The 26,658-nt window shown below is 42.0% G+C and overlaps 5 protein-coding genes across 5 annotated transcripts in view; 3 read left to right on the top strand and 2 right to left on the bottom strand.

Moving 5' to 3' along the window:
• Positions 1–48: 48 nt before the first annotated feature.
• On the top strand, positions 49–7,340 carry LOC109639662 (Krueppel-like factor 13). The gene is made up of 2 exons (XM_020103258.2): positions 49–860; positions 2,614–7,340. Exons 1-2 carry the CDS (start codon positions 362–364, stop codon positions 2,856–2,858), a joined length of 744 nt encoding a protein of 247 aa, XP_019958817.1. The 5' UTR covers positions 49–361; the 3' UTR covers positions 2,859–7,340.
• Positions 5,999–13,334, bottom strand: LOC109638573 (procollagen galactosyltransferase 2-like). Its single transcript, XM_020101612.2, has 12 exons — positions 13,120–13,334; positions 12,503–12,613; positions 12,273–12,390; positions 11,752–11,886; positions 11,439–11,643; positions 11,058–11,177; positions 10,676–10,749; positions 10,482–10,588; positions 9,391–9,523; positions 9,118–9,245; positions 8,811–9,017; positions 5,999–8,673 (listed from the first exon to the last, which is right to left on the bottom strand). The coding sequence occupies exons 1-12, from the start codon at positions 13,332–13,334 to the stop codon at positions 8,388–8,390; spliced, it is 1,839 nt and encodes a 612-aa protein (XP_019957171.1). The 3' UTR covers positions 5,999–8,387.
• An 885-nt stretch (positions 13,335–14,219) lies between these two features.
• tsen15 (TSEN15 tRNA splicing endonuclease subunit) lies at positions 14,220–16,633 on the top strand. Its single transcript, XM_020103375.2, has 4 exons — positions 14,220–14,427; positions 14,507–14,588; positions 15,333–15,468; positions 15,560–16,633. The coding sequence occupies exons 1-4, from the start codon at positions 14,368–14,370 to the stop codon at positions 15,729–15,731; spliced, it is 450 nt and encodes a 149-aa protein (XP_019958934.1). The 5' UTR covers positions 14,220–14,367; the 3' UTR covers positions 15,732–16,633.
• Positions 16,634–17,213: 580 nt separating this feature from the next.
• LOC109639762 (uncharacterized protein C1orf21 homolog) lies at positions 17,214–23,969 on the bottom strand. Its single transcript, XM_020103410.2, has 7 exons — positions 23,829–23,969; positions 23,528–23,734; positions 22,337–22,478; positions 20,508–20,587; positions 19,668–19,738; positions 19,497–19,560; positions 17,214–18,213 (listed from the first exon to the last, which is right to left on the bottom strand). The coding sequence occupies exons 3-7, from the start codon at positions 22,425–22,427 to the stop codon at positions 18,175–18,177; spliced, it is 345 nt and encodes a 114-aa protein (XP_019958969.1). The 5' UTR covers positions 22,428–22,478; positions 23,528–23,734; positions 23,829–23,969; the 3' UTR covers positions 17,214–18,174.
• The window catches only part of sec22ba (SEC22 homolog B, vesicle trafficking protein a), a 3,063-nt gene continuing 323 nt past the window's right edge, over positions 23,919–26,658 (top strand). The window contains exons 1-5 of the mRNA XM_020103325.2: positions 23,919–24,156; positions 25,356–25,465; positions 25,626–25,786; positions 25,875–26,021; positions 26,392–26,658. The exon at positions 26,392–26,658 is cut by the window's right edge and continues 323 nt beyond it. Coding sequence (XP_019958884.1) covers positions 24,082–24,156; positions 25,356–25,465; positions 25,626–25,786; positions 25,875–26,021; positions 26,392–26,546 — 648 coding nt within the window. The 5' untranslated portion in view covers positions 23,919–24,081 and the 3' untranslated portion in view covers positions 26,547–26,658. The remainder of the gene's footprint in view (positions 24,157–25,355; positions 25,466–25,625; positions 25,787–25,874; positions 26,022–26,391) is intronic.

The following is a 26,658-nucleotide window of genomic DNA, read 5'->3' as shown; positions in this document are numbered from 1 at the left end:
TGGCTGTCTTTGAACGCATCGTTAGGGACCAGGGGGCGTAGGTTTGACCGGCAGCGGCTTCTCGGAGCATCAGACACAATGAACCGTCAGGCGGCGAGGCACACACGCGTTGGCCCGGAGGAGCTGACCCGGTTCTAGCCCGCTATTATTCACATCCGTGCCTTTTACTTGACTAACCGAGTCATTTCCAAACTACCGAGGCGCTGTATGGCGGTAACAGGGCTCCGCTGGACACGGTTGGATCGTCGAGTTTGATAAAAACGAGGTCGGGATCAGTCCACCGTTAGCCCCTCCTGGTGGATCTTTCTGCTTTTTTTGTTCTGTCTAACCGCTTAAAGCCAACAAAACAACACGGAGAACCATGTCGTTGACTGCCTCGTCTGATTATTTCGCCGCCGAGTGTCTGGTGTCGATATCCAGCGGTCCCGTCCTGCACAGACCCACCCCGGTCGCCCCCGCCAGCCAGCCGGCCACGGCGGGCCTGCTCCCCGGGGAGCCCGACGGGACGATCGAGGACAGGGAGGTGCGGGAGACGCTGCGGCTGGAGGGTGCGAACATGATGGCGGTGGCCGGCATCCTCACGGACCTGCACGGCAAGTTCCGCCCCATGTCGGCCTACTCGGAAAGCAGCAACTCGTCATGTGGTGGGGAGAGCGGTTACACCACGTTGTCCGACCCCACCACCCCTACCATGACCCCCTCCGCCACCCCGGTGCCCGGACAGCAGATGAGGGGAGGGGGAGGAGGAGGCGTGGGCCCCCCCCGGTCCCCGGTGAAGCGACACCAGTGCACTTTTGACGGGTGCGACAGAGTTTACGGAAAATCGTCCCACCTAAAGGCGCACATCCGGACACACACAGGTACGGTGACAACATCACGATCGTCTCACATGTCGTGTAAACACACACACACACACATCTGACCCTTGATTGGAAACTTTGTCCCCAGCCTCTGCTTTGTCACCCACATGGTTATTGACCATTAAGTCAGATCGTGTGGGAAGCTCTTTTGTACTTCACGGGATTAGCTAACAGCAGCGTGGCGGCGGCGGTAGTTTTTTCCCCCCATTTACCGTCGACTTGGTTCAGTAACGTGGCCAAACAAAGAGGGAACGACAGAAAAAGTCCCCTTCAGGGAATCTGACAAAGAAGTAAACTAACAAAAGAACTGGGCTGGACGTTAAAACCGGTGACGAAGGTCTTCCTCCCGACCATATTTGCATATGAAATGAACGTAAGACGAAACCTTAACGTCGGGAGCACAGAGTTCATTGTCGGACACGGCCTGTCCTGTCGATGGCAGCAGCAAGTGCTCGATGTGTGGTTGTGTAGCTTCTCCCCGAACATTATTTTCATGATATCTGCTGATGACTTGAAACTGACTATGTGTGATCGAACCTTTTTGAAACCATTAGCAGAAGGTGAGAACCCCTCTTGTGTGATCATCTACCGATTTATCTAAGTTTGGGGTGTTTGCTGTGGAGTTATCACTGCAAACTGTCTCAGAAGCGCCATTGTGAAAAACTGGATGTAGTTGGAGCCCCTCGTCAGACTGATATCAGAGCTCCAGCCCTGAGTAGTAAAAACGTGCATGTGATTTCTTCCTCCCTCTCCTGTGAAATGAGGGGATCGGTGTGTTCAGGATCACTGAGCAGGCGCAGACGGATTAAGGGCAGGAAAGAAACGGTGGTGGGAACGCCCACAAAGTGTCCCTGCAACAAACAACGTGGCCCCAGCTTTGTGATCTTGAAAATGGCACCGAGCAGCATCCCACTCTCTCAACGTGGTTTGACTCATGTTGCCTGGGAGAGATTAAGGCTAGGAGTGGTTTAGGAAGACTAATCTGCAGGATCTAAATCCTAGATATGTTTTGACACGTATTTAACTATGAAGAGATTCATATATTATTTCTCTATAACAGAAATACAGGCAGTAGATTCGTCACCATCTTAAATGTAGTGAGTTAAACTGAATGCATAAAAAATATGCATTATGTGACAAACTATATGTAAACAATCATTATTCAGTCCTATAAAGTACATTATCATATTAACTTTGAGGAACAACTTAAAACAGAGACTATGAACTGTTTGGTTATTGCCTGACACTCATTCAAATAACTAAACGTATCTGGCATTAATATAGGAACAGTTAAATACTATGTCCTGCTTTTGTTTAAAGTATGAAAGAGGAAGTAAAAGGTTTTTTTAGAACTTTTATTTTTGCTGATAAATTGACTAATGGAAACTTAACTGGCACGTTTAGTAATTTTTCAAACTCAAATAGCAAACATTCCCCAGTTTCACACTTGTAGTTATGAGAATTTGTTTTGTGTTACGTCTTTGTAAATTAAGTATTTTAGGTTTTAGCGACTGCATAAATTATTTTTACTTACCATGAAGTAACACGAAGTAACCTTGGAAAGACATAAATACTTCCACATTTTTGTTTTTGATTAACCTCTGCAGTGTATTGGTGCCAATACGCCCAACTGATACTAACCTGCTTTTAGTCTAACGCATCTGTTGCATGTTTGTATTCTTGGTGGATTGTTATTGGTCGCTGACATGGAAGTAAATGTTTGTCCCTGCTCTTTTCTTTCTCTGTGCTACAGGTGAGAGGCCCTTCCCGTGCACTTGGCCCGACTGTGAGAAAAAGTTTGCCCGTTCCGATGAGCTCGCCCGTCACACCCGCACCCACACAGGAGAAAAGCGCTTTCTGTGCCCGTTGTGCGACAAGCGGTTCATGCGCAGTGACCATCTGATCAAGCACGCCCGCCGTCATCCCGACTTCCAGCCCTCCATGTTGGGGCGCAACAAGGGCATATCCTCTGCTTCCAGTCCGACCCTGCACCATTAGGATGGTGCGTGTCTGGGTTTCCTGTGCACTGGGATCAGCAGCAGCACGGAAGCTCACGTGGGTTTCAACTTAACCAGCTACAATCAGATTCACCCATAAGGATTTAGAATTACGGAGTTGTACTCCAAAATGAACACATACACACATTGTACACAAGTGAATACACAGAGCTGGAAGTGAGGAGCACGTAGCCTCATCTCTCCATCCACCCCGATGAGTCATGTGACCACTATCCACCTGCTCAGCAAAAACCAGGGTTGGTTTTCACGAACGTTCCAAATTTATGAGAACCAAGGATTTGTTTAAGAAATGTGTTTTTTGATTCCACTTATCGTTTCCTGAGAGCAAAGTTTGGACTTTCTGTACTTCATTTACAAGGCTCCTTACACATGGATTAAACCACGTGTATAATGTTTACAATATGGCAGACTGGAGTGAGTTTTTCAGGTGTAGCTACTCTTCACAAAAGACAGAAATGAATTGAAATCAGTACATAGAAATAAATACAGGGGGGGCAGGGGAGGGAAGTTAATCAAATATGATGACACATTTACCACAGAAAGGTGTAAAAATGCAGGGTGTGTCTTATGCTGTATTGTGACATAGTGAAATTAAAATGGTGAAAACCTTTTATATAAAAAAAAAAACTAGATGGGACAGTCAGTTTTTGGTTTATCCTCTTAATTATGCACCAGTAAAGTCAAGGTTCTCATCACATTGATGCAAAAATTCTGTAAAAGCAGTTGTGCCACACAGCTGTCGTGCTCATTGACTCGTAATGCCTGAAAATTCCAGCCATAAAAACCATTAACATGGTGCAACAGAATTTATTTTTCTTTTAACTAAGAACATTTATTCATGACAGGTTTATGGCAGTTCAAACCATATGGAAATAAGTGTAGATTTTATTTTCAACATACTTCGGTTTTCCTTCTCCATCAGGATTCGATAAGATTTGGAATCATTAAGCACCGACCCTAAATACAACCTCATTTCTCAAACTGAAACACTTTCACAAATTGCAGGGATTTTTCACATTTTCTGTACAAATCTACACATTCATCAAAAGCCAAATCTTCTCTGTTTTCCCGTGGTTTATTTCCTGGTTGTCGTGCTTTTAAGTAACATTTATTTACCACGAGTAGCACAATATTGTGATGTTAGCTAGCAAGGCAGTGACTAGAAGCTTTTTAGCTTTTTTTTTTGTAGCTTTGAGTTTTAGTGATGACACATTCCTTCATTTTTTATCGCATAACCATCATTGAGGTGATATTTGTCTATATTTTTTTTGTGTATATTGAACTTAATAGATCAAATATTAGTTTTTTCCAGAAAGTGAGTCAAACTTCACTGTAGAAGAGCTGTATGCACGCCATCCTCAAGTCTACATGAGTTATTCATGAAACGCTGACACATAATTCACAGTAGTATTATCTCTAATACTGATGCAAATGTATATAAGCTTTAAGCTTTTAATGTAGAGACATGGTAATGCTACTAGCAGCAGAATTAATACATGTGATGAATTGTAGTCCTTATATTAGGGGTAACAGTATACGCTTGATAGGATGAGATTGCCTGTGAGTGTTGGTGTGTTTTTTTTTAGTAGATATTTTTTTGTTAGTGACAGAACTGGAGAACGTGTGTATGCAATGGTATAAAAATATTTAGGGACAAAGAAACCATGACATAAGGCGAGCTTGATATTCGACCTTCAAAGTAAAGGCGTTCCCCCCACACTCATCACAGGCGGAGTGGAGAGCATATTTCAGGATCAGTTGTGCTGGGTGTATATTCACACGGTGTAAGTTTCACCAACAGTTAAAACAAAGTTTATGACTTCAAGTGCTGGAAAAATTGTTCCTATTCGAACCCAGTGTGTGGGAATCAAATCGGGTATAAGAAGTTGTAATTTGTAATAATTATAAGTAATTTAAAACAAGTTGGGGAAAGATGATACCACTAGAGCTTTATTGTGAAGGGCATTTTAACTTGTCACTCAGGTGTAAATAACTTAAACGGTGGCTCTGCTCTGTGCAGGTGCACCATTGAACCAGCGTTAACAAGACGTGTACGATACTTCTAAATGGAAAACAATATAATAACAATAATAATGTTATCAGCATAGACTATAGAAAGGTGGACGACATCATTGCGCCCCAAAAGTGAAGCCGAAGCGTCTCGATCCCCACCTGGTGGCTGTCTGCAGTATTGGTCATTAACCCCACCCCCTTTTAATGAGTTATTTGATGCAATAGAAATCTCGATTGACAGCTGAGACTGGCCGTGATCGGTCGAGCATGTATGTCAATGTTTTGCCAACATGGCTCCATCCCATGACCACCTTACTGCACAGATTCTGGTGCGCAAGACTGCAGCTTTCATATCTGGGGTACTTTGGCTTCATTACTGGATAGTGGGAGGAAGTGGAAACGTGTCCTTCATCTTTATATACGCTCTGTGGCTATTACACTTGTTTTTGATAAATTAAAATGGCCTCTATAATAAAGATTTGGTTCTATACTGGGACAAACAAATGAAAAACCTGGCACCTAAATTAAACAATCCTTGTGGAGTAACATTTGAGTCTAGTAAACCTCATGTAAAGCAGAAGTTTAAAATCAATTTGAGCACATGCATTGTCCAGGTCTGAGTCTAGAGAGGTTGAATCTTTTTTATTTTATTTTTGTTATTTTTTTAATGTTTCCACACTGTTTGTCCAACTCGTGGACGTATTCCTTTATCTCAGTGAACAACAATTCTTCAGGAAAACTCTGAAAGCCTTAAACTATGTCATAACTACTTTGCACCATGTTTACAGTTGGATCATTGTATAGGTATATATATGCCCTCCTGCGGGCTCATCAGATACACATTATGCAATATGGCACTTTTTTCTTACAGGTGTATTCGGCTGAATAGTGTAATGGCTTGCACTGTTACTATGCTTCTACAAGCAAGCACTGTGGAACTTTGCTGATGTCTTTAATAACTAATGGTTTGTAAAACTGCCTTCTTGTCCAAGTGCTTTAGAAAGCGTGATAAATGAACTGAGTAGTTGTTGTTTCTGTTTTTTGTTTATTTTGGTGTTTGTGTAGTCATCCAGGCCATCTTATGTTAAGGAATTTGTTTTTATTAGATTTAAAAAAAATTTTTTTACACACACTTCATCGTCACTCCCAGATCGGTTAACTTTGTTTCCTCCCCACTTAAAAAGAAAAACTTCAGGTGTCTTCCTAATCCATACGTCGAACCATCCTCATATCACCATTTCACTGTTGATCTGTTCATTTTAAAACGAGCTGTACTCATCCATGTGAATACAGTGCTTTGACATTTTGTACACATTTCCTCTGAGGTTTAATCTGTTGACGTTCTCGGTCGCTGCTGGCAGTAACCCTGAACACTTGGACTGTTTAACAAAGAATCACACACCTAATACCTACTTCTCAAAATGGAAATCTATCCTTCCATCTCTCCTCACCGATGGAAGCATCTTTTCACTCAGACTCTGTCCAGATCTCAAAGCTACAATATCACAAGAACAACATACCTCACTGATTTTTCCTTTTTCTTTTCGGTATTGGTGCAGCATCCATCCAACTTGTTTTTCAGAAATGAGTTTTTATCATCTAGATGGTCTGTAATGTACCCATGTCTTTCCTGTTGTCTGTATATGCAACATTACTACTACCTGTGTCGCAGCAGAATTTCCTTCTCCCTGCCTCAGTGACATTCTGTTGTTAGTTGACAGTGGTAATTGAATCTGCCGGATAAATCCTGCACCACAGCCTCTGTCAGCAAAGCTCAGCAGATGATTGATTTGCCAAGGGAAAGACTCACTGCTGGCTGCAGGACCGAGGCTGAAAATGTAAAATAAAATACCTGTAGACCGTCACTTCACTGCAGATTTCAATTGAAAGCGCTCAGTCCAAATCTATTTGTTCATATCACAGAATGTGGCTTGATGACAGACGAGCATTATCCGCTTTGGATTTTACTTTTTGCTGCGCTGCCTTGCTGAGAAAAAAAACACGATGATTCTCTCGTCACCACACTAATTCAGATATGCACATTGTACAGAAACTGATGTTTTTTAAATTGATGCCTAATTTTTACATTTATGTAATTTTTAAAAGAAATCCTCTTATCAAAGCTTTAGTTAAGGTGAATGGGAGGAACTGTGGAACTAAATAATTGCTGCAACAAGCTGTTTTGATATTTATATTCTCAGGTGTCTTAAATTTTGAGCATTGGAACTTTCATAATATCCTTTGCAACACCGAAGTACAAGCATGTCTTATTTCTTTTGTTATGCTGATTAATTTATTACGAAAAAAGTATCATTTGTGTGGTTTAATTATTCTTTTCATAACTCACTTTGTGATATGGAACAATACTAATATGAAATTGTTCCATTGTTTGCTTGACATGAAAATTCCAGTGCTTTTTTTTTTTTTTAAATAAAAATCCTTAAGTTGACTGCTGTGTTTCCTCTGGTCATTGAAGATACATCAAAAGCATCAGCCATAACAACATATAAACAGGAATATATATTTGAGGAATAAAAGCTCAACTGATTTCACTTAAAGAAACAAAATGTCATTATTGTTAAAACAGAAAATTACATTCTGACCCAGTGATGCACCTCAGGCTCTATCTTAACTCTGGTGATAAGTGGCAGAACTTTAGTATTAGATTTAAGTCTTTATCAAGACTCGTCTCTCAAAGACGCTGGTTCTGCTCTTTTTCCTTACAGTTACATGTTGCTCGGTTTCTTACAATAATGTGAAAAGTTTCTATTTTAACAATGTTAGCTAGCGATTCCACTGACGGCTGGCCGAAGTCTTTCTGTGTGAGTTTTTTCTGGGTTCTCTGACTTCTTCTCACAGTCCCAATACATGCAGGTCAGGTTATTTGGTAGCATTAAATTGCCTGTAGGTGTGTATGTTGTGCCTGATAGGTGTGAATGCTTGTTCATCTCTGTATATATGCCCTGTGATTGGCTGGTGACTTGTCTTGCGTCGATACTGCCTCTCAGCAGATGGACGGACGAATGGATCAATATTTAAAATATCTTGTCATAATGTGAATCTTTTTTTCAATGGTGGCTGCGTTATGATGACGCACTTACCTGTAGATATTATAAAAATGTGTATTTCTGGACTTCTATAATATTCAGAATCTATTGAAATGTTTGCCACTGTCCTTGGTCTTTGCAGCTAGTCTTGGGCTGGAAATCCTGACTGTGGGTTAGTTTGTAAATATGCACCAATTAAAAGTCCAGTGATGATCAGGACGTTAAGTTGGGTCCTCAAGAAGATACTTGTGCTAAAATGGAATTCTTAAGAGCTTAACAATTTTTTTTGATTGATTTTTATCAAATTACCCAAATGGGACCAGATGGTATTTTATCTTTAAACTATACACATTGCACAGAGAGGGGGAGGGATAGATGAGACCAGCAGCCCCAGGTCCCCTCTTGTTGTTCAACTGGCCTTGCTTTGTATGACGTGTGTCAAGTCTCCGTCAGAATTCATCTCTGTTTCCACTGGCAGAGAGGGGACGCCCGCCACCACGAGCAGGTTGAGGAACCACATGTCGAAACCCAGAACCCACAGCTTCCTGTTCACGTTTGTGTTTGGCCACGTCCCTGTCCCAGTCTGTCTCCACTGCCTCGTCATCCCAGATGGTGGACGTCTCAGTGTCGCTGAGGTAGCCGGGCTCTCCTGTATAGTGTGTGGGGAAGAGCAAGAGAGGCTCCACTGAAAACGCTCTCAGCTCCCTCGGCTCAAAATGCTGCTTGTACTCATCTCTGAGGAGAGAAGGAAGTGGGCATGTTTGAAATTGATGAGTGAGGCAGTTTCACTTCACTGAAGATTTGAATACAAGAGACTATTACTGTCTTTCACAGTTTAACATTTGAACGTACAAACAGTAGATGAGACTCACTTGGGGTGTTTGTTGAACATGATGGGTAGGAACTCATCCACAGGAAGCATTTTGTGCAGAGGTTTCGCCTGTAAGAGCTTCTGGGCCCCCTGCAGAGACAGGACGTAACCCAGAGTCCAGTAGGAGTAACCAGGGTGCACGAGGTTACTCACTCCTTTCACCCAGTTCTCTGGCTCCTTCACTTGCAGCCGCTTACGACCCACATAACTTCAGGGAGACAGGTCGGTGGGTAAAATTAAACATTTCAAAAAGTTATTATCTGCATAATTATCTGTAAAAGTAACATGAAGAATACATTTTCACTTACATCAGGTCCCAGTCAAGCCCCACTGTCATCACATTCTCCATAATGGCAACCAGTCTGCTTCGAAATCTGGCCTCAAATCTCACATCATCCTCCAGCACAAGCACACGCTGCAGTTTCTGCTGCACCACCTAGGGGGCGACACATAGCAGCCATCATCATCAACAGGCTCAAGCTTATTACGTCCATACTGTCTCATTAGTACTACCTTCACTGCATTGTGTCTGTGCATTAAGCTGTGCTGAAGAGTGTGACGTGCACAGTGTGTATTCGTACCTGCTTCCAGATGTCGTAGTGACTGAGGAAGCAGCCGATCTCTCCTCTGGTCAGCACACGCTCTGAGTACGGGTCTTTGTACCCAGGCAGCATGTCGATGCCCATGGCCTGCAGCTGAGAGGAGTTCAATGATCTGTGTGTGGACAACACAAAAGTATTTCATCAGTATCTGTGTAAGACATGGACAAGATTCCTGACCAGTGGAGCCTTGTTTATTTAATGCTAAAGACACAGAAGATGGGTAAAATCCCACCATTAAAGATACTTGCATCTTTACATACATACATACACATACTTTCACATAATTCTTACATTATAATTCACATTTATCATATAGAAATGGAATAATGACAGTGATACAAACTAGTTGCTGTTAATGTGTAAATAAATATTTTTTAAGTTGTGAGAGAAGCATTCCAATCCTTTCCATTCCAAGTAGTTATACTGATAGACCACAGTGTATATTCAATCCGTTATTATGACATGGACAACATGGATTATTAAAATAAATCACAACAGCATTTAACTGTTGAAGTTGATCACAGTGGAACATGAGTTTTTATTTACCTTCTTATACTGTTGAGCACTTGTTCATAAAAAACGTTTAGTACAAAGTGACTTGTATAACGTATTGCTGTAAATATTTTCCTGTTGAATGTGAACAGGTGCCTAAAATAGCATGCATACAACATACACATGCAAGTACTAAAAACTTGTAGGTCATTATAGAGCTTGCATGCCACTCGTCACTAGTTACTTTGCAGATTAAAAATCATATACAAAATAGAATATGCAGCATTTCTATACAATAAACTACAGAACAATGTATAAATCAGCTCCATCCAAACAAGCTACGATATCAATATCATATTTATATATCAGTAATAATATAATCAGATGTTACATATACATATAAAAGTCTGAGAGATTGTTCTAAGTAGTAGTAAAACTTTTATATTTGATACTTTTCGATGATGATACTTTACTCTACACGACTTTTACATAGAGTATTTCTACATGGTCTTAACTCTTATTGCTGAATCCCTCTTCCACCACACTGCATAAAGACAGCGGTCACTGTATGGTCATACTTGCCATCCACGGCCTCTGTCAGTGTGGCATTGATGCCGAGGACGGCCAGAGAACTCAACATCCTGTCCCGTCGGTCTGAGCGACGCTTCAGATTGATCAGAAAGATCTGGAGGTGGAGGAGCAGAGTAAACCGACTGTTCACTTCCACAGCAACAGCTCTGACACATGTGCTCAACTGAAAATGAATGTGCACCTCATCAAACCCCATCTTTCCTGGTTCTTTAGGTGCAGTGTGAACGTACTGGGAAGGCTCCATGGTGTAGTCAACTGGAAACACACACACACACACACACACACACACAATTTCCATTTCACATGATTATCATTTGGTTACGAGGGGGTTTCTTTGTCAGGGGATTTCTCAGGGAGTTTCATAGTTCAACATCTAACTAATGTGAAACTCAAAGAAGAGGAGGAGATGATGAAATGAGAGGCTGTGGCCTTTAACAGAGGAGTGAGACATGTGTCAGGACTGTGAGAGAGAAAAAGACCAATATGCTCACACAGACCAGAGAAACGATGAGCAAAGACGAAAAGCAGAGATCCTTAAAATTCTCAGTTAGAGAGATACGTACTCAGTGCCTCTGTCAGCGTGTGGATAAAACTCTCCTCTTCCTCCTCCAGGGTCTGGTCTTGCTTGAGGGGCACTGGTAAATATCCATAATGATCCCTGTTGCACACATACATCTGGACGCCTGCGACAGAAAAACATCAGGTCTCAGTGCAAAGATCTTCTTTGTCATTGGAAAAGCAATGGCAGCAGAGGTGGATCTAGGATTTTCTACATCTGGGGCCATAAAGGGGCCCCAGTTTACACAGAGGGGCCTATTTTATGTCCCTCTCCATAAAATTTCATGGCAATCAAGATGTTTTGCGTAATCGTGCCAAATATCTGCAGAAGAAAACATAACCTCCTCAGTGGAGGTAATTAAAACCCATTTTGTCAAAGGTCTGACCTGCTTGTTTGGCAGAGAAAGCGAAGGCCATGATGTCGTCTAGATGATAGGGGTACTCAGGGTGAGGAGGGTGGAAGGCCAGTGCTCGACTGGCTCTGCGCCTCAAGTCCAGCAGGAAGGTGGAGTGCACCATGGGAACTGCAAAGCAGTCCTGCCGCTCCCACTTACTGATGGGAATGTACTCAGGGGTTCGTCTGTAGTATCCCTATGTTGGTATTATAAGAATTAAAACAGTTGTGTTAGAGTTTTGCTCATTCATTTGAGTGTCATGGAATGTGCCATGTTTTGTGTGGGTGTCTCTAACAAACTGTACCTGAGGAGTCATGCCACACCAGAAGTTCGAGTAAAGACTTCTTGATTCCAACATGGGAGCAACAACAGTTAGATTCTCCGCCATCATGTCAGACAGCACGCGGCGGTTTGTCAGCAAGTTGTCACTGTCCACAAACTGAGGGACAAAGATATAATATACTGTAGATGACTAAAACACCAGACACTGTGACAGTGGATCGATTCTCTCAACAAGCTAAAACATTTTACTTTAGCTGCTGTCACACATGCACTGAACTCTGGACATTTTCCTGAAATTCACCAAAGGGGCTTTTTGGGAGAACGCAAATCAGCTGAGTTTATACATTATTTCCTACTCAGACACCACCCCTCATGTATTGTTCAGGATATTTCGCTGAGCACGTCTGACCCACACAATGTCCTGCGGGGTTCTTCATATGTGAAAGGCAGAGTCTGGAAAAGGTGCAGAGCCAATTTTCTGGACATTTTCATCAGTTCATGTCTGGGAACAGCTTTGGTGTCTTGGGGTCTCCAAAGTCTCACCAGTATGTAATCAGTCCACAGTCGTCTTGCAGCTCTGAGCGCTGACTGCCTTAACTTCATCACATGGACGAAGCGAGAGTCACTCCAGTGTTTTGGACCCTGCTCGTCTGCGTAAGAGCTGAGAGAAGAAAGAGAATAATGACATGAGAAGATCAGATGTCTGGTTCACTACCACTTCATTAGAACACTGATGAAACAGTATCAGTTGTTTATTTTTATTATTTATTCACCTTGGTTGTTCTGCTGGTCTCCACTCCACTGAGTGGTACAGGTGCTGACCTCCTCTGAGCCACTCCTGCAGGATGGCTGAGCTGTTGTCCACACTGTGGTCACACGCCGCCCTGACAACACAAACAGTAACACGATAACACTCTTCCTTCCCGCCTTCCCTCCTCCTTCTTTTCTTCTGCGTCTGCATGTCTTTCCTTCTATCCTTCCTTATTTCAGTTTTTCTTTCTTTCCTTCTTTTCTTCTTTCCGTCTGCTTGCATTTCCTTCCATCCTTTCTTACTTCTTTCTTTCTGTCTTTCTTTCTTTCCTTCCTTCCTTATTTTTCTTTTTTCTTTCCTTCCTTCCTTCCTCCTTTTCTTCTTTCTGTCTCCTTGTATTTCTTTACATCCTTCTTCCTTTCTTTCCTCTCGTTTGCCTGTCTTTCCTTCCTTCCTTCTTTCTTTCTTTCTTTTTGTCTGCCTTCTTTCTGTCTGCCTGTCTATCCTTCCTTCTTCTTTCTTTTTTTCCCTTCTTCTTTCTTTCTTATCAATGCCTAAAATCTGTGGTGAAATCCCTTTTCCTAATTTCCTTTCCCCATTTTAATGAACTGATGAATGCACTAAATAAAGTGACAGTACCAGATGGCGATTCGCTCCTTTGGATAGTCCAGTCTGTCGATGCATCCCAGGAAGTGAGGGAGGCTGTGCTGTGTGTTGCGAGCGAGGATGGTGATCAGCACTGTGGGTTTCAGCAGGGAGGACTCAGGGAGGTGATCAGCTGGGGTCTCCTCTGTGCCAGTGAGCAGCAAGAGAAGAACAATAAAAAATCTGAATCCCATTAATTCAGGAGGCATATTTCCAGCAGGCAGGACACCTTCATGTCCCTGTAGAGTCAGACTGATGCCACTGAGAGAGAGGAGAGACTCTCACACACATGGTAAACACACACACACACACACACACACACACACACACACACACACACACTCAACGAGAGAGAGAGAGAGAGAGAGAGATGTGTCCAGAAGATGAGCAACCATCTAGTGTTTGATTTTGTGAATATTTCACATCATGGTTACACAGTCTGTGGCTCACATGGATGAATGGAAAGTGATGTCTAGTGTCGACTCACCAATCAGACATCAAAGTCCATTTATAAGCTGTTCTTGAGCTTTCACGCCCATCACATGATCGTCATATCTTTGGTCACCACAATTAGTCATGACGATTTTCAATAACTATTCATGAACTATTGCCCATGTTGGCTTCAACAAATTTAAACAATGTATACATCAATGGGATATATACCATGTAATCCTGTTTTTTCTATTATTTACTTAAATACATAAATAATAGAATAGAACTTTTGACAGAATTCTCCAGAAAATAATAATAATTAATAATTATATATATCATTATTTTAAAACAACAATATATATGCTTTATACTGTATATATACATTTACACACACATATATGTACATAGTAAATATAAATATAGCAAATGAAAGTAAAATATGATAAATTAAGTCTAAATAAATGATAAATTAAGTATAAATAAATGATAAATTAAGTAAAATGCAGCAGTTATAGTCAGATAAAGTAAATGTAAATAAAGTGAATGTTTTTACTGAATATAGACTATATAAAGATTATGTATTAGCTTTTTGGGGTTTTTTTGTCTGACAGACTACGAGGAACACAAGAATAGAGTTTTCCCACCCGGACGGCTTTCAGTGTAGCACGCCGGTAAAACCTGAAAACACAGCATGCACATGTTGGGACAGCAGCAGCAGCAGCAGCAGCAGTAAAAGTAGTAGAAGTAGTAGTAGTAGTAGTAGTAGTAGTAGTAGTAGTAAACTAACGTGTAGACTCCTGAGTAGTTGAAATGTCGGAGGCGTCAGATGAAGCTCCTCCTCGTCAGAACTGGATCCTGATGCATCCAGCGGTGAGAGGCTCAGGTCTGTGCTGCGTTCAGGTGTCCGGTGTTAAACCCCGCGCTCACCAGTGTTTGTCTCTGTCTTCAGTATCAGCAGATGAAGGACCTGGAGGTCGAGGACAGCGCTCAGCTTCACTCAGCTTTCCTCGTCTACATGGATCTAACCGAGGGTGAGTGTGTGTGTGTGTGTGTGTGTGTGTGAGTGTGAGTGAGTGAGTGTGAGTGTGAGTGAGTGTGAGTGAGTGTGAGTGTGTGTGTGTGTGTGTGTGTGTGTGTGTGTGTGTGTGTGTGTGTGTGTGTGTGTGTCCTCGCCTGAGGTTTAATTTATTATTCTATTAATGTTTTTATTTATGCTGTTGAAGTGAATAAATAAATAACACAATAAATCTTTTACCAGCAGACACTGTAGTCTGACTCCTGTTTTAACTTGTACTACATAATTCTACTGAGGGAATGTAAAATAAGTTAACTTTATTTCTATTCAATTATTGTTATTTGTCTCTAAAGACAAAAGCAAACTTAGTAGAATAAGGCTTTTTATTCCACCGTGTGTAGTTCATGTGAATGTGTGGACTGTTAGCTCTTCATTTGTGGTTTCAAACTCTCCAAAACATCACTGAGGACACAAACATGTGTCCATAAGAGGATCTACAACTATGTACGTCATTGTCAATGTCACATCCACAGTTGATGAAGTTTCCTGATAGAGGATTAAAAGTGACGTCTTCCATCTTTGAATTAATATAACGACATAAAATCAATATAAGTGAGTGTGCAGGGATTAAGTGTAAAAGTCACTGACACTGCAGTACCTTTGCTCAGTCTAGAGACCACTCACGTAAACTCTTACACACTCACGCACTCTCTCTCTGGCTCTCCCACACTCTCTTACACTCGAGTCTTGTTCTCCTCAGTGCGTCGGTGGAAGGACGTGTCCTGTGTCAAGAGTCCTGAGCTACAGTTGGTGTTGTTAGAAGGGAGAGAGAAGGATGGAGCCCCCATCCAGACTGTCCTTCCTCTGCCTGTTCACCGTTCTCTGTGCCACAGAAGGTGAAGAGACTCTGGTTGTTTCTTTTTCTTTAACCAACAAAGCTCATCTTCTTCCCATGTGATAACTGTAATCCTCCTCTCTGCTGTGCAGCATACAACACGTGCTGGACAGAGGCTTTCCCATGCTGCTGTGTGCGGTGGCATCAGACTCCACGCTAGTCTACCAGAAGATGAGTGACGGTTTGGTGACACCTGACCCTCCTGTGGGGCCCTTCCAGGACGCTGGGCGCCGGCAGCACCGAAAGAGACGGCAGCAGCACTGAGCGGCTGGAGCGATGAGGTGATGAACCAGAGAAGGACAGAAAGACACTCATGTGGAATCATGTGGAACTTGACAGGTGCAACTGGACTTTTCCATGGGACACCTGAGGCTATAGAGGCTGTTATTCTCTGTCAGTAAAGCCATTTTCAGACATGTCCTGTGGAGGATCTTCAGAAAATTGGGTCTGGACTTCACAGTTTGCAGCAGGAGGTTCTCCGCTCAGACGCGATCACAGCAGCAATAAATCCTGTGCAGGTCTCAGGTGAGGGGTGGAGCAGCAGGCAGAGGCAGGATGTCGTGTTTTTATTCCGCTGCGGAGATCACATGATTTTATTTAAAGCACCTCAACAATGGCATCAGCTCTTATCACCACAAACTCTCTTGACATCTACGTCTGGTTTTTCACCCCGAGATATTTTTTCTTTTTTATAAATGTTTGCGTCTCTCGCACTTGGGAGAGTCATCAAACCCCCCCCATTCGCTCACAGTAAAACCAGCAGAGTATCTCCTGCTGTCTTCTCACATCATGTCCTCCGAACTTTCAGCAGACTTTATACTAGGGGCCAAGCAGAGAAACTCCGGAGCCTCTCACTTGGAAAATTGCGTTCACGTCTCCGGAGGATCTCTTGAGTTCAGTGCATGTCTGAAAGCAGCTTTTGTTGTGTTGAGAAGAAGTCGGCCCAAGATGAGTTTATTACATTAGATTCAGATGTACCTTCTAAGTTCTTGGATGCTCGTTGACCTGCTGTGTTTGTGAAGTTTGTTGTATTGTAAACAATTTACAACGTTGAATCATTGCTCTGTTGATGCAGTTGGTAAAGTGACTGAGACTGATGCAGATATTGATATTTGAAAGTTATATCAAATGATAATGTAAATAAAAATGTTGGTTGAGGATATGAAGGATTTCTAAGTCTTAATAACTACCTGACATGATTAGTTTGTCCCGAACAAATGTAAAGTTTGCTTGATCATATTTTACTTTGTATTTGTAAGCAAGATAACACAAAAACAACCAAAGGGATTGGGTGGATGCAGTGTCAGAGAAGAACCCAGGATCTTTTTTTAACCCTTTTTTACACTGAGATTGTTGTTGTTCAACAATTCCACTGTTTTCCCAGGAAGCAATTAAGAGATCTTAATGAAAACCAATCAGCTTGATTGGAGTTAAGGAAACTGACGAGCCTTTGCAGTGTCGTTCGAGTGGGATTTGAGTTTAACTTAAAATCTAAACAAGTGGCAACAAGAGATGTCTCATCAATTCATATCTTTGTAAAACTGTTGTTTTTAATGTTTTGTTTTTGTGTTTTAATTCTTCCAACCTTGTGCTAATATAGCTTTGTATTGTAGCAAAGCCAGTCACAGTCTGACTGAGCACTGAACATACAGTATTATTGACAAACTGATTCCCCCTGCCAGTTGTTTGCGTTGCCTGCAGCTCTACTTACACCGTTCTGTTTATTAGACAACACAACACTTCAGCTGTGTGGAGAAGTTACTGAAAACGCTTTTAATTTTTCTACAAAAACAAAAGTTCAACATACAAACTGAACAAAACAATGTAACACTGGTGATTAAAACACATAATGAGACTAATCTGTGATGATGCAGTGTCCACCGCCCTGCAGGGTTAACATGGAGCAGATACTGGAGCGGGGGCTCGTCAGTGACCCCGCTGTGAGAGTGCATGTGTGTCTTTATATTTGAATGGTGCAGCAGTGTCTCAATGAGAGGAAGGACTCGACTACATGGGACAAAGATTACAACACTTCAGCCCTGAGCCTTATTCAACATAAATACTCGTATACAGAAACAGACGGGGACAGACGAACACACCGCACTGGTCGACAAGCTGTAGAAAAGAGGTACATACTGTGTCTCGGAATGTAAGCATCCAACCTGTCGACTTTTCAGGAGGATAATATTCAAAATAATGCAGATAAAGACATTATTTTCACTTTGACTCAGCTTGCACAACAGCACTGATCATTCCCACTGTTGGATAATTAAATAAACAGTCTGTGTTTCTAATGTCTACATGATATCTCCATGACAGCCATGTATGGAACTCTTTCAAGAGCTCTCCAAAAAGGAGAAAAAGAAGCTTTTTAACTCAAGATCCTAAGATTCCGATGGCTTCATCGGGAGAGCAAACCTCAATCTTCTCTCTCTGTAGAGCTTCGCAAACGTACAAATACTGAACCGTCTCTGATTTTTGATTTCAGTCTTTTTCAGGGTTAATCAACAGAGCAGGTCGTGAGACGGACGGCAAAAAGGTGCTTGATTCGAGTCAGTGATCCGTTCTTCTCAGGCGCGTACACACAAGGGACAGTGGAGACGGGACAGATTGGCCCTGGACGTGGTGTCACATGGTGGGCTCCGTCCGTAACACTGGAAAGACAGTTCCTTTCATTCTGCGGACTGACGGATTAACGACCACAGTGCTATGTCATGTCCTCTTCCTCTGAGCAGTAGTCCCGACCCTGGATACACAGCAGAGAAACGTTAGTGTTCTTGTATATTACAATAATACACTTTATTTACATAGCGGATAGTTATGTTAGGAAGTGCTTAACAACAAGTCAAATCAAAAATTGAAAACCAGACAAGGTAGTTGACTAAAAGGACACAGGGCACAGAAAAGATAAAAGTGGTAAAAATGAAAATAATTGATAAAAACAGTGTAAATAAATGCAAATCAACCATTCAGAAAGCTTTCAAAAAGAAGCTAGAGAGGTAATGTGTCTGAGTTCAGTCTGACGGTGTGAAAATCTTATTTTAAAAAGGAGATCTGCATCACAACAGTTATGTCATAGCTAGGGTCAAAATGATTTATCACTTTTATTTGTCCTGATACGCACCAATATAAAGTATTTATGTTTACATTTTATGATTTTTTTTTAATTAATTCAATTTAATTCTATATATTTGGTTTTATTTGTGTTTTCTTTTTTATTTATCATTATTTATAATTAAGTTTAAACTGTAAAATATTAAACCTCAATTACATTTCAACATCTCAACATCTATATTAACAAAGTGAGTTAAAACCTTACATACAGCTGAGGCGTGTGTGATTAATGTGCAGAGTTTAAAACTGTTGTGGAATCACAGGAAACAAAGGAAAGCTCTCCTACGTCACATAGGCATATTTATGATTTCACTGCGTTCTCAGTTGGGTTTCAGCTTTTTGTCTCTTTGCTTCTCTCCAACTCTCTGTGCTCACATATACCTCAGAACTCTTCTCCCGCTCTAGTCAGAGTCCTGGCTGTTCCACACTTCTTACATTTAGGAGTTATGGAAGCTACTGTGTGGGAACCATAATTGCAGCAGATTTTTTTGTAGCCTTCCTCTGTTCTCTCAGCTCTGCAGTCCGCTCCTTCGACCTGATGGTGTGGGTTTTGCACGGATATGCACTGTCAGCCGTGAGATCTATGAGTGTGGCTGTAGCTCTCTGCAGAGTCCCGGGTCACGAGTTACCTAAACCACTCCTCTCTGTGACCAGATCCTGTCGCAGTGCAGCGCTGCCAGTAAAACAATTTTTTGTTTTCAACAACACTACTTTAAACCACCACACTAGCAAAATGCACTGGACGTGACAGATTGAGGCTCTTTTGTGATATCATTATGTCATCTGTTGTGTCCTCACTTGCCACAGATTTGCTGCAGTGAAAGGATTAACCTCCATTATGTCCTCTAGCAGCAGCTTTCTGCCAAAACACAAAAATCAAAGAGTGGCCCTCCAATGACAGATTCTGTTGTTCACCTTTTCAATTTTCTCATCCAACATCCTGAAGAACTCCTGCTGACTCTCGGAGGAGTGGATGCTCCTGCAGGTTAGAGCCAAACACACAATCAATACACAACATGTATGTAAATGTATGTTAATGACATTTAAATTGACCAAAAAAACAGCTCCATCAGCCGTGACTCTTACAGAATCTTTTCATTTCCATTTGATCCTGTTTCATCCATTTGTTGGCCTTTACCCAGGAGAGCACTTTTCTCCTGTGGGACAACACACATATACACACAAGAACACAAATTGTCTTAGTCAATTCCATTATACAGCAGAATGGAAAACATAGGAGGTGTTTTTACCATATTAACTAATTACACCTGCAAAAATAGTTAATTGAAAATATTTTTTTAATTTCTTAACTTTACAAATGTCAATAGAAACTCCATTATATTAAAACATAATTGTGTTTTGATTTCTTTACATGCAAATTAATGGCACACAGTGCTCTAAAATCTAATCAGATTTAAGTGAATATGAACCACAGACTGTATGTAAAGATGGACGACTACACTTCCTCCCACTATCAAGAAATGAAGCCAAAATATCCTGCATGTGAACAGAGCCATGTTGCCGTAGTGATCAGGGATGAAGCCGTGGTGGCGAGGTCCCAACCATACACGGGCTCCACCAATTGCGAGTCAGTCTTATGGTGTCAATCATGACGTTCACCCTTTGTTAATAGCATCACTTTATTATAACTGTCCCATGGACTAACATGGAGGAAGCTGATGACCATACTGCAGCTACCCAGCAGGTGGCGATCGAGACACTTGTGCATCATTTTTGGGGAGCAGTCATATCGTCCGTCTCTATACACAGTCTATGATATATGTTTGTCATGACTGAGTTTGTTAACAAATTGACTTTTGTATTAAAAGCAACCTAAAACAGAAGACATCACTCAAACATGAATGTCAAATTAGAGACAAAAAAAGAATAGAATAGATTAGAACAGAACAGAATAGAGTCACAGACTGTGCTGTCCTGGCCGTCCACTCCTCCCTCTTCTCCGCTGATGTACTTGACTTTCTCCACTCCTCTCATCTTGTACTCATCTGTGACAGAGTGGGAGACAGAGAGGCAAAGAGGAGCAGGTCTCCTCTTATTAATCTATGACCACAGAGGCGAGTGACGGGCATGCAGAGGACGCCCCACTCACTGCCGAGATCCACCGAGTTAATAGTTCTCACAGTTCACTACTTGGCAAAGTAATTATGTGCTCGAATTCTCACGCTCCAGACTAAAGCCCCTCTTAACAATGGCTGGCAAGCGCCGAGCACATGAGCCGTCAGTCTGATTCGTGCCCAGCCCCCTCATCCTTTTACCCCCCCCTCCCCCCACCCACTCCCACGCATTTAGAGAGGAAATGAAAATACAAATATGATTCTGATGGCCTGATGAACATTAATGCTGTGTGGGTTGCGATTATTGTAATTCACAGCAGTCTTATACATCTTATTCTCTATCTGCAGCAGCTGTAATATTTGAAACTGCTTTTTCTTATGAAAATAATAATCATAAAGGTTTGACCCACATTTGTTGAGCTGGTGTAATGGGCAAGACTTGTCTTATAGATGACAGAATCACAAACTGTAAGCACAGCTGTCTTTGAAGGTGCTATATGTTCTACAGTGATGGTCACTTTCCAGGAGCTTCGGTCATCACTACACTTACAAGACAAGAGTTTATAATGGGTCCTCTGACTGGACCCTACAGGGACTCCTTATGGGAAAGTTTCTCTGTTTAGCATGCTAACTTCAGCAGAGGCGTACAAGCTATAGAAAGAGAAGAAAACCTATGGACAGCTCTTGGACAGTAAAGATATATAAGTTTGATGCTTAACTCATGATGTTCCTGCTAGATTTGCGAGTAAAAAGTTATTAATGCTAATATTGGCTTTGCAGCTAGAGCAACAATTTACATATAGCTCCTTTAATAAAGCACTAACTAGAGACCCAGAGAACTGGACAATGAACAATGTTAATCCATGTATTAAGTATTTGTATATTATACACATAAAGTAACAAGCGGTGAAAGTAATTTTCCCCTAGTGGTGGGCGGTGAAACAATAACAGTAATTATTGCAATATCATTTTCATCAATAACAATATAACAACAGTGTAATACATATGGATGTCATGCTTTTGTATTGTGCAAGCACAGTGAGGAGGAACACATCATTGTTCATCCTCAGGTGCGTGAAAGTGTTTGCCGTTTATCAAGTGTCACCCTGTCAATGAAGAAGAGTTTAAAACAACAACCTTCACTTACTCTTTAAACTCACACAAATCATGATAAATATCATTATCAACATCAAAATGATTATTGTATTTTTTTGGCCCAGCCATATGATGCACTTATCCATAATAAATGAAGCAGCAACAATTTAAGTCACATTTCAAGGAAATATGCTATTATGAAGATTGTTTGTTTTCCCCTCTTTTAATTAAAAATTAAACAACTTTGGGGTTTAGACTGTTGGTCAGACAAAACACTGAAAGGCTCTAGGCAAATTTGTGATTGGAAATTTTAAATAAGACCAAAGAATTCCTCAGTTAATTGAGAAAACACTCCTCAGATTAATGACTGCATCTTATTTAGCTCAGTTTGACAGCACTCATTAAGAAGTCCGTCACTATCTGACAGCATCAGCTTAACATCAGCATTTCCCTGACTCATCAGAATCCTTGTAGAAATTAATACAACTAAACAGCAGATTGTTTTGTTTTGCTTTATCTTAGAGACAGTTATAAATGTCCATGTCTGCAGTGTTTGACTATGATATGCACAGTTGACACACTGACCTGAGAGGAGGTCTCCATTGCTGTACGCTTTATTTTGGCTCTCCTCACCGTTGGGCACGGCTGACACCTGCTTGGCTGAGGTGCAGCCCATCTCCTCCTCTTCAGCTGCTCTCCTCCTCAGCCCTGAGCACCACAGGCACACCTGGGGACAGGTAAGGAAGGAGGTGCACGGTTAGATCCAGGACTTCACAAAACTTATCCTGAACCCCCCACACTCAGATATCAGACAGGCCTATTGATGGAGGGGCTGGCCCCTGGGGAAATCATGTGAGGAGCATCTGTGGAGAGAGCGTGGCCCCTCTGATCGTTACAACAGGACAAACCTCTCACATATAGAAGGAGGTGAACTATAATCAAGGGAGGAAATCCCCTGGTCTGCAGCATGTAGCACTAATTTTCATAATCAATTAGTCATGAGTTGCCCCACCCTGGCATTAAGACGCGCAGGCATCTCTGTCGATTCCTGAAAAGACAGTAAAACAGACTGTGTTGCCTGGCCGTGAGTCACGCATGCACCCGCCGGTCTGAACGTGCGCACGGCGGTGCCAGCTGCACCGCAACAATAAGGCCTTTCAAAGCGCTGCTGGGCTGCCGCTGAGCCAAGGCTTGTTTTAATACATCAGTGAATGAGAGGTTTTCAGTGAGAATAGACTGCTCCCAACTCCACCGGTGTATGACCCACATGGATCACATTACACCACACGTACGTGATTTGATTGCAGACCTGAGTGTGTTGCACAAGAGTCTGCGTGGTAAAAATGCACAGCGATCGATCCCCACATGGTTTGGTTGATCATTGACGCACAGCTGAGTCCAGCTGCAGAATCCTCTGCCGCTCACACACCGCTGCTCGCTGTCATCCCCTCTTGTGTGCGCATTCGTATCAAGATGCAAAGCTGCAGCTGCATCATGCATAATAACAATAAATAATAAGAAGCATGAGAAGAAAGAGGAGCGCGTCACTTGGACGCTGCAAACCATCAACCATCGTTTCTGCTTCATTACACCGGAGTGAAAGGATAATGATGCAGGTTCACATACTAACAATAACAAAAGATGCGATAAGAGAGCAGCCATTCCAACGCCGACTGGAAACACAAGGGGACAGATTAACGCTGAGACACGAGCAGTCACATAAACAAACAATAGGCCGGGAAATAAAGAAAACGCAACAATAAATCATGCATTTACCGTTTGGGTTTGTCCATGTTTTAAATCTCCTTCCTGTGGTTCGACTTCAGGGAGGCTTTAGTCCAGACGGAGGAGGCGCTCAGCCCGCAGCTGCAGCCGCAGAGGAGCCGCAGTCAGTCCGTCTACCAGCTGTCTGCTCCGGCTCTCCCTGCTGGAGCTCATGGCCTCTCCACTGTCCTGTTACCGCCGTGAGACTGCGCCCGCTGCCTGCAAGACACACACAACTGTGACCTCTGCTCACCAGAAACTCAACAGGTTCCGCTCTCTTTGCTGTTATTTCGAAAAGCACGAAATACTCTACATTGTTTTCTGCGGGATTTCAGAAACGGGTCCTTCCACTTTAAGCGATGGAAAAATTTGACTGCGATGTGCGGTTTTTTTAATCAGTTGCCACCCGGACCCAGTTCAGCGACGCACCGCGCACTTCCGTCCAGCTCACGCCTTCCTGCTCGTCAGAGCTGACAGTTGAGAAACACAGAAAAAAAGTTGTTGAAGTTCACTTCGCTCGGACATTAAGCGACGAGTGACGCCGCCGAACACTGACCTCCGTCGGTATGATTGTACTCACGATCATCGCTCGTGTGTCGGACGGACTCCCGCTGTCTGCGTCCGTGCAGGAGGATGAACAGGTATGAATAAGAGTTAGCTTCCCCTCATAGCCACTGTGTCCGTGCAGAGCTCCGTTCAAAAATACTGAGGCGGCTAGCTTATGCTCTTAAGTGTAAAGTAGACCTCCTCAAAACAAGTCTGAACAACTGTTTTAGATTATTGAAATTACACTGACAAGTTCGGCATATCAATAATTATAATTTGTCTTTTAAAACTACAAGATATATAGATTTCAGATAAGCAGAACGTAGGGTGGTGGTTTTTCTGTTGTCTGTCTATACGTATACATTTGTTGAGTTGTGGGTATAAAATTAGAAGCTAAATGAAATTTAATCTAAATATAAAAACTGATTATTATTGTGCTGCTGGTGCAATTATAAAATGTTAAAGATTGATTAACACAGCTAATAATCAATAATGTAAAATAAATGTGTGTGAGTGGATGGGACTGGGTAATGGAGTGGGGAGTATTGTTTTTATTTCTTCAGATACAAACTGCAATGGCCCTCATTAAAGCACACACCTCAGCCAAGGCTTAACAGTCCCCTTATGAAACCACATTTCAATTCATTAGATCTCTACTTTTATTGCACACACTCATAGATATTAGTCCCCTAAACATGCATGATTTAAAAAAAACAAACAAATCAAGATCTCGCAACACTAAAGAAAGTGAAAACAAAAGTCCCAGATCTGCACCAATATTCTATTAGTTCTGTCTTGGGTCCTGCCCCTCCCCCTCTGCAAAATTTCATGAAAAGTGGGTGCATAGTTTTTGTGTAATCCTGCTAACTATCAAACAACACAGGGGGAAACATAACCTCTTTGGAGCTATATAAGTCTGATTGATTAGTTTGTCAAATGTTTTCATTTCATTACTTATCAAGTGGTAAATAGAATATTTATATGCATCCAATCTTTGCTTCCATTCAAAGGGCTTTAACATTACAGGTCATATTCACACATTCATGCAGCACTTCTATACACAGCGCTTTTTATTTGTTATGCCATCTATTACACAACATTCATACATGCAGAATGGAGGAGCCAGGGGCTGAACCACACACCCTCATGGTTATTGGATGACCCTCTCTAACTCCTGAGCCGCCCTGTGTCCTTTTAAGTTTTAGTCGGGAAATTATCTTCCACAACTGAAGGTCCTGCATGTCACCGTCAGTTCTGAGTCTGACTACATTCTGTGTTTGTTGACCTCCGTCAGTCTGGGAGAGACCTGCAGCATTACCAGAGCCAGGCCAAGCAGCTGTGCCGCAGACTGAACGCCCAGAGTCCCGACCGCTGTACCCTGGAGGCTGGAGATATGAACTTTCAGTAAGAAAATACAAGTGATCTTGTATTCATCAACCTTCAAATGGAAGCCAAGTATTCCTACTGAAATATTGTGTAATTTGTGGTTTAGTTTAATGCACTTATTTGAGTCTTTATAGAAAATGACTAACTATGGCTGAAATGTGTTGTTTCTTGTTCTAAGCTACTTAATAGCACAGGGTGTGTGCTACTTGTCCCTCTGTGAGGCTTCATTCCCAAAGAAGATAGCTTTCGCCTACCTCGAAGACCTCCACAACGAGTTCTATGACCAGTATGGAAGAAAAGTGCCCACAGTAACAAGGCCATACTCTTTCATTGAGTTTGGTAAGATAGTTTGCGATCTCATTGTAATGCGTTGTCTCTGCGGGGAGAAACTTAAACCTTGACTTTGCCCATACATACGCTGTTCCAGACACATACATCCAGAAAACTAAGAAGATGTACGCGGACAGCAGAGCCAGGAGGAACCTGGGCAGCATCAACACAGAGCTACAGGATGTGCAGAGAATCATGGTGGCGAATATTGAGGAAGTTCTGCAAAGAGGAGAAGCTCTGTCTGGTGAGTACAGAAATAATGAAAAGCATCAGTGGAGCCTATCCTGCATGTGTTGTATATACCCCAATCAGGTAATGCTAAGTTATTTATATTATAGTGATGCAATTAAATTTTCTGATAAATATGAGCTTTATATTGTCTCTGTTATTTGCAAATGTATTTTTTGGCTTGTTTAAAAACAGTTTTTTGTTTACCCTGCTGTAATAAATATAAATGTTTGTGCTGCATGTGTCAGGAAGGCTCTGATTCTGCTTTTCACTAAATATGCGGCAATGTTTTGGATTTTATTTTATTGTCTCACCAGTTTTCAAAAAATGATTGCACATTTATTGATAAAGCACTGTTTCATTCTTCTGTTTGTATTTTCCCTCAGCTCTGGACACAAAAGCCAGTAATCTTACCACCCTGTCGAAGAAGTACCGCAGCGATGCAAAATACCTCAACACTCGCTCCGCATATGCAAAGGTGGCTGCTGTGACAGTGTTCTTCCTCACACTCGTCATCTACGTGCGTTTCTGGTGGCTCTGATGGACTCGAACAAGGACTCTGATGTTAGGAAGGAGGTGTCTCTCAGTGAAAACTTAGCATTAAAACAGATCCTGTTACTTTTGTTAAATAGCAGGTGCCTTAAAGGTCGGTT

The sequence above is a fragment of the Paralichthys olivaceus genome, chromosome 16, assembly GCF_024713975.1.
Source record: "Paralichthys olivaceus isolate ysfri-2021 chromosome 16, ASM2471397v2, whole genome shotgun sequence".
Classification (NCBI taxonomy): Eukaryota; Metazoa; Chordata; class Actinopteri; order Pleuronectiformes; family Paralichthyidae; genus Paralichthys; species Paralichthys olivaceus.
The sequence above is the reverse complement of the archived record's forward strand: the minus strand, read 5'-3'. Positions and strand labels throughout refer to the sequence as shown.

Coding starts and splice junctions, on each gene's coding strand:
- LOC109638573 (XM_020101612.2), bottom strand. CDS start 13,334: ATGCCTCCTGAATTAATGGGATTCAGATTTTTTATTGTTCTTCTCTTG. Junction 11,887..12,272: donor TGTGGACTGATTACATACTG/GTGAGACTTTGG, acceptor TTTGTCCCTCAG/TTTGTGGACAGTGACAACTT. Junction 8,674..8,810: donor ATGTTCAACAAACACCCCAA/GTGAGTCTCATC, acceptor TTCTCTCCTCAG/AGATGAGTACAAGCAGCATT.
- tsen15 (XM_020103375.2), top strand. CDS start 14,368: ATGTCGGAGGCGTCAGATGAAGCTCCTCCTCGTCAGAACTGGATCCTG. Junction 14,589..15,332: donor CTACATGGATCTAACCGAGG/GTGAGTGTGTGT, acceptor TGTTCTCCTCAG/TGCGTCGGTGGAAGGACGTG. Junction 15,469..15,559: donor CGTTCTCTGTGCCACAGAAG/GTGAAGAGACTC, acceptor TCTGCTGTGCAG/CATACAACACGTGCTGGACA.
- LOC109639762 (XM_020103410.2), bottom strand. CDS start 22,427: ATGGGCTGCACCTCAGCCAAGCAGGTGTCAGCCGTGCCCAACGGTGAG. Junction 19,561..19,667: donor AATGGAAATGAAAAGATTCT/GTAAGAGTCACG, acceptor TCTAACCTGCAG/GAGCATCCACTCCTCCGAGA. Junction 18,214..19,496: donor TGGATGAGAAAATTGAAAAG/GTGAACAACAGA, acceptor CTGTGTATCCAG/GGTCGGGACTACTGCTCAGA.
- LOC109639662 (XM_020103258.2), top strand. CDS start 362: ATGTCGTTGACTGCCTCGTCTGATTATTTCGCCGCCGAGTGTCTGGTG. Junction 861..2,613: donor GCACATCCGGACACACACAG/GTACGGTGACAA, acceptor TCTGTGCTACAG/GTGAGAGGCCCTTCCCGTGC.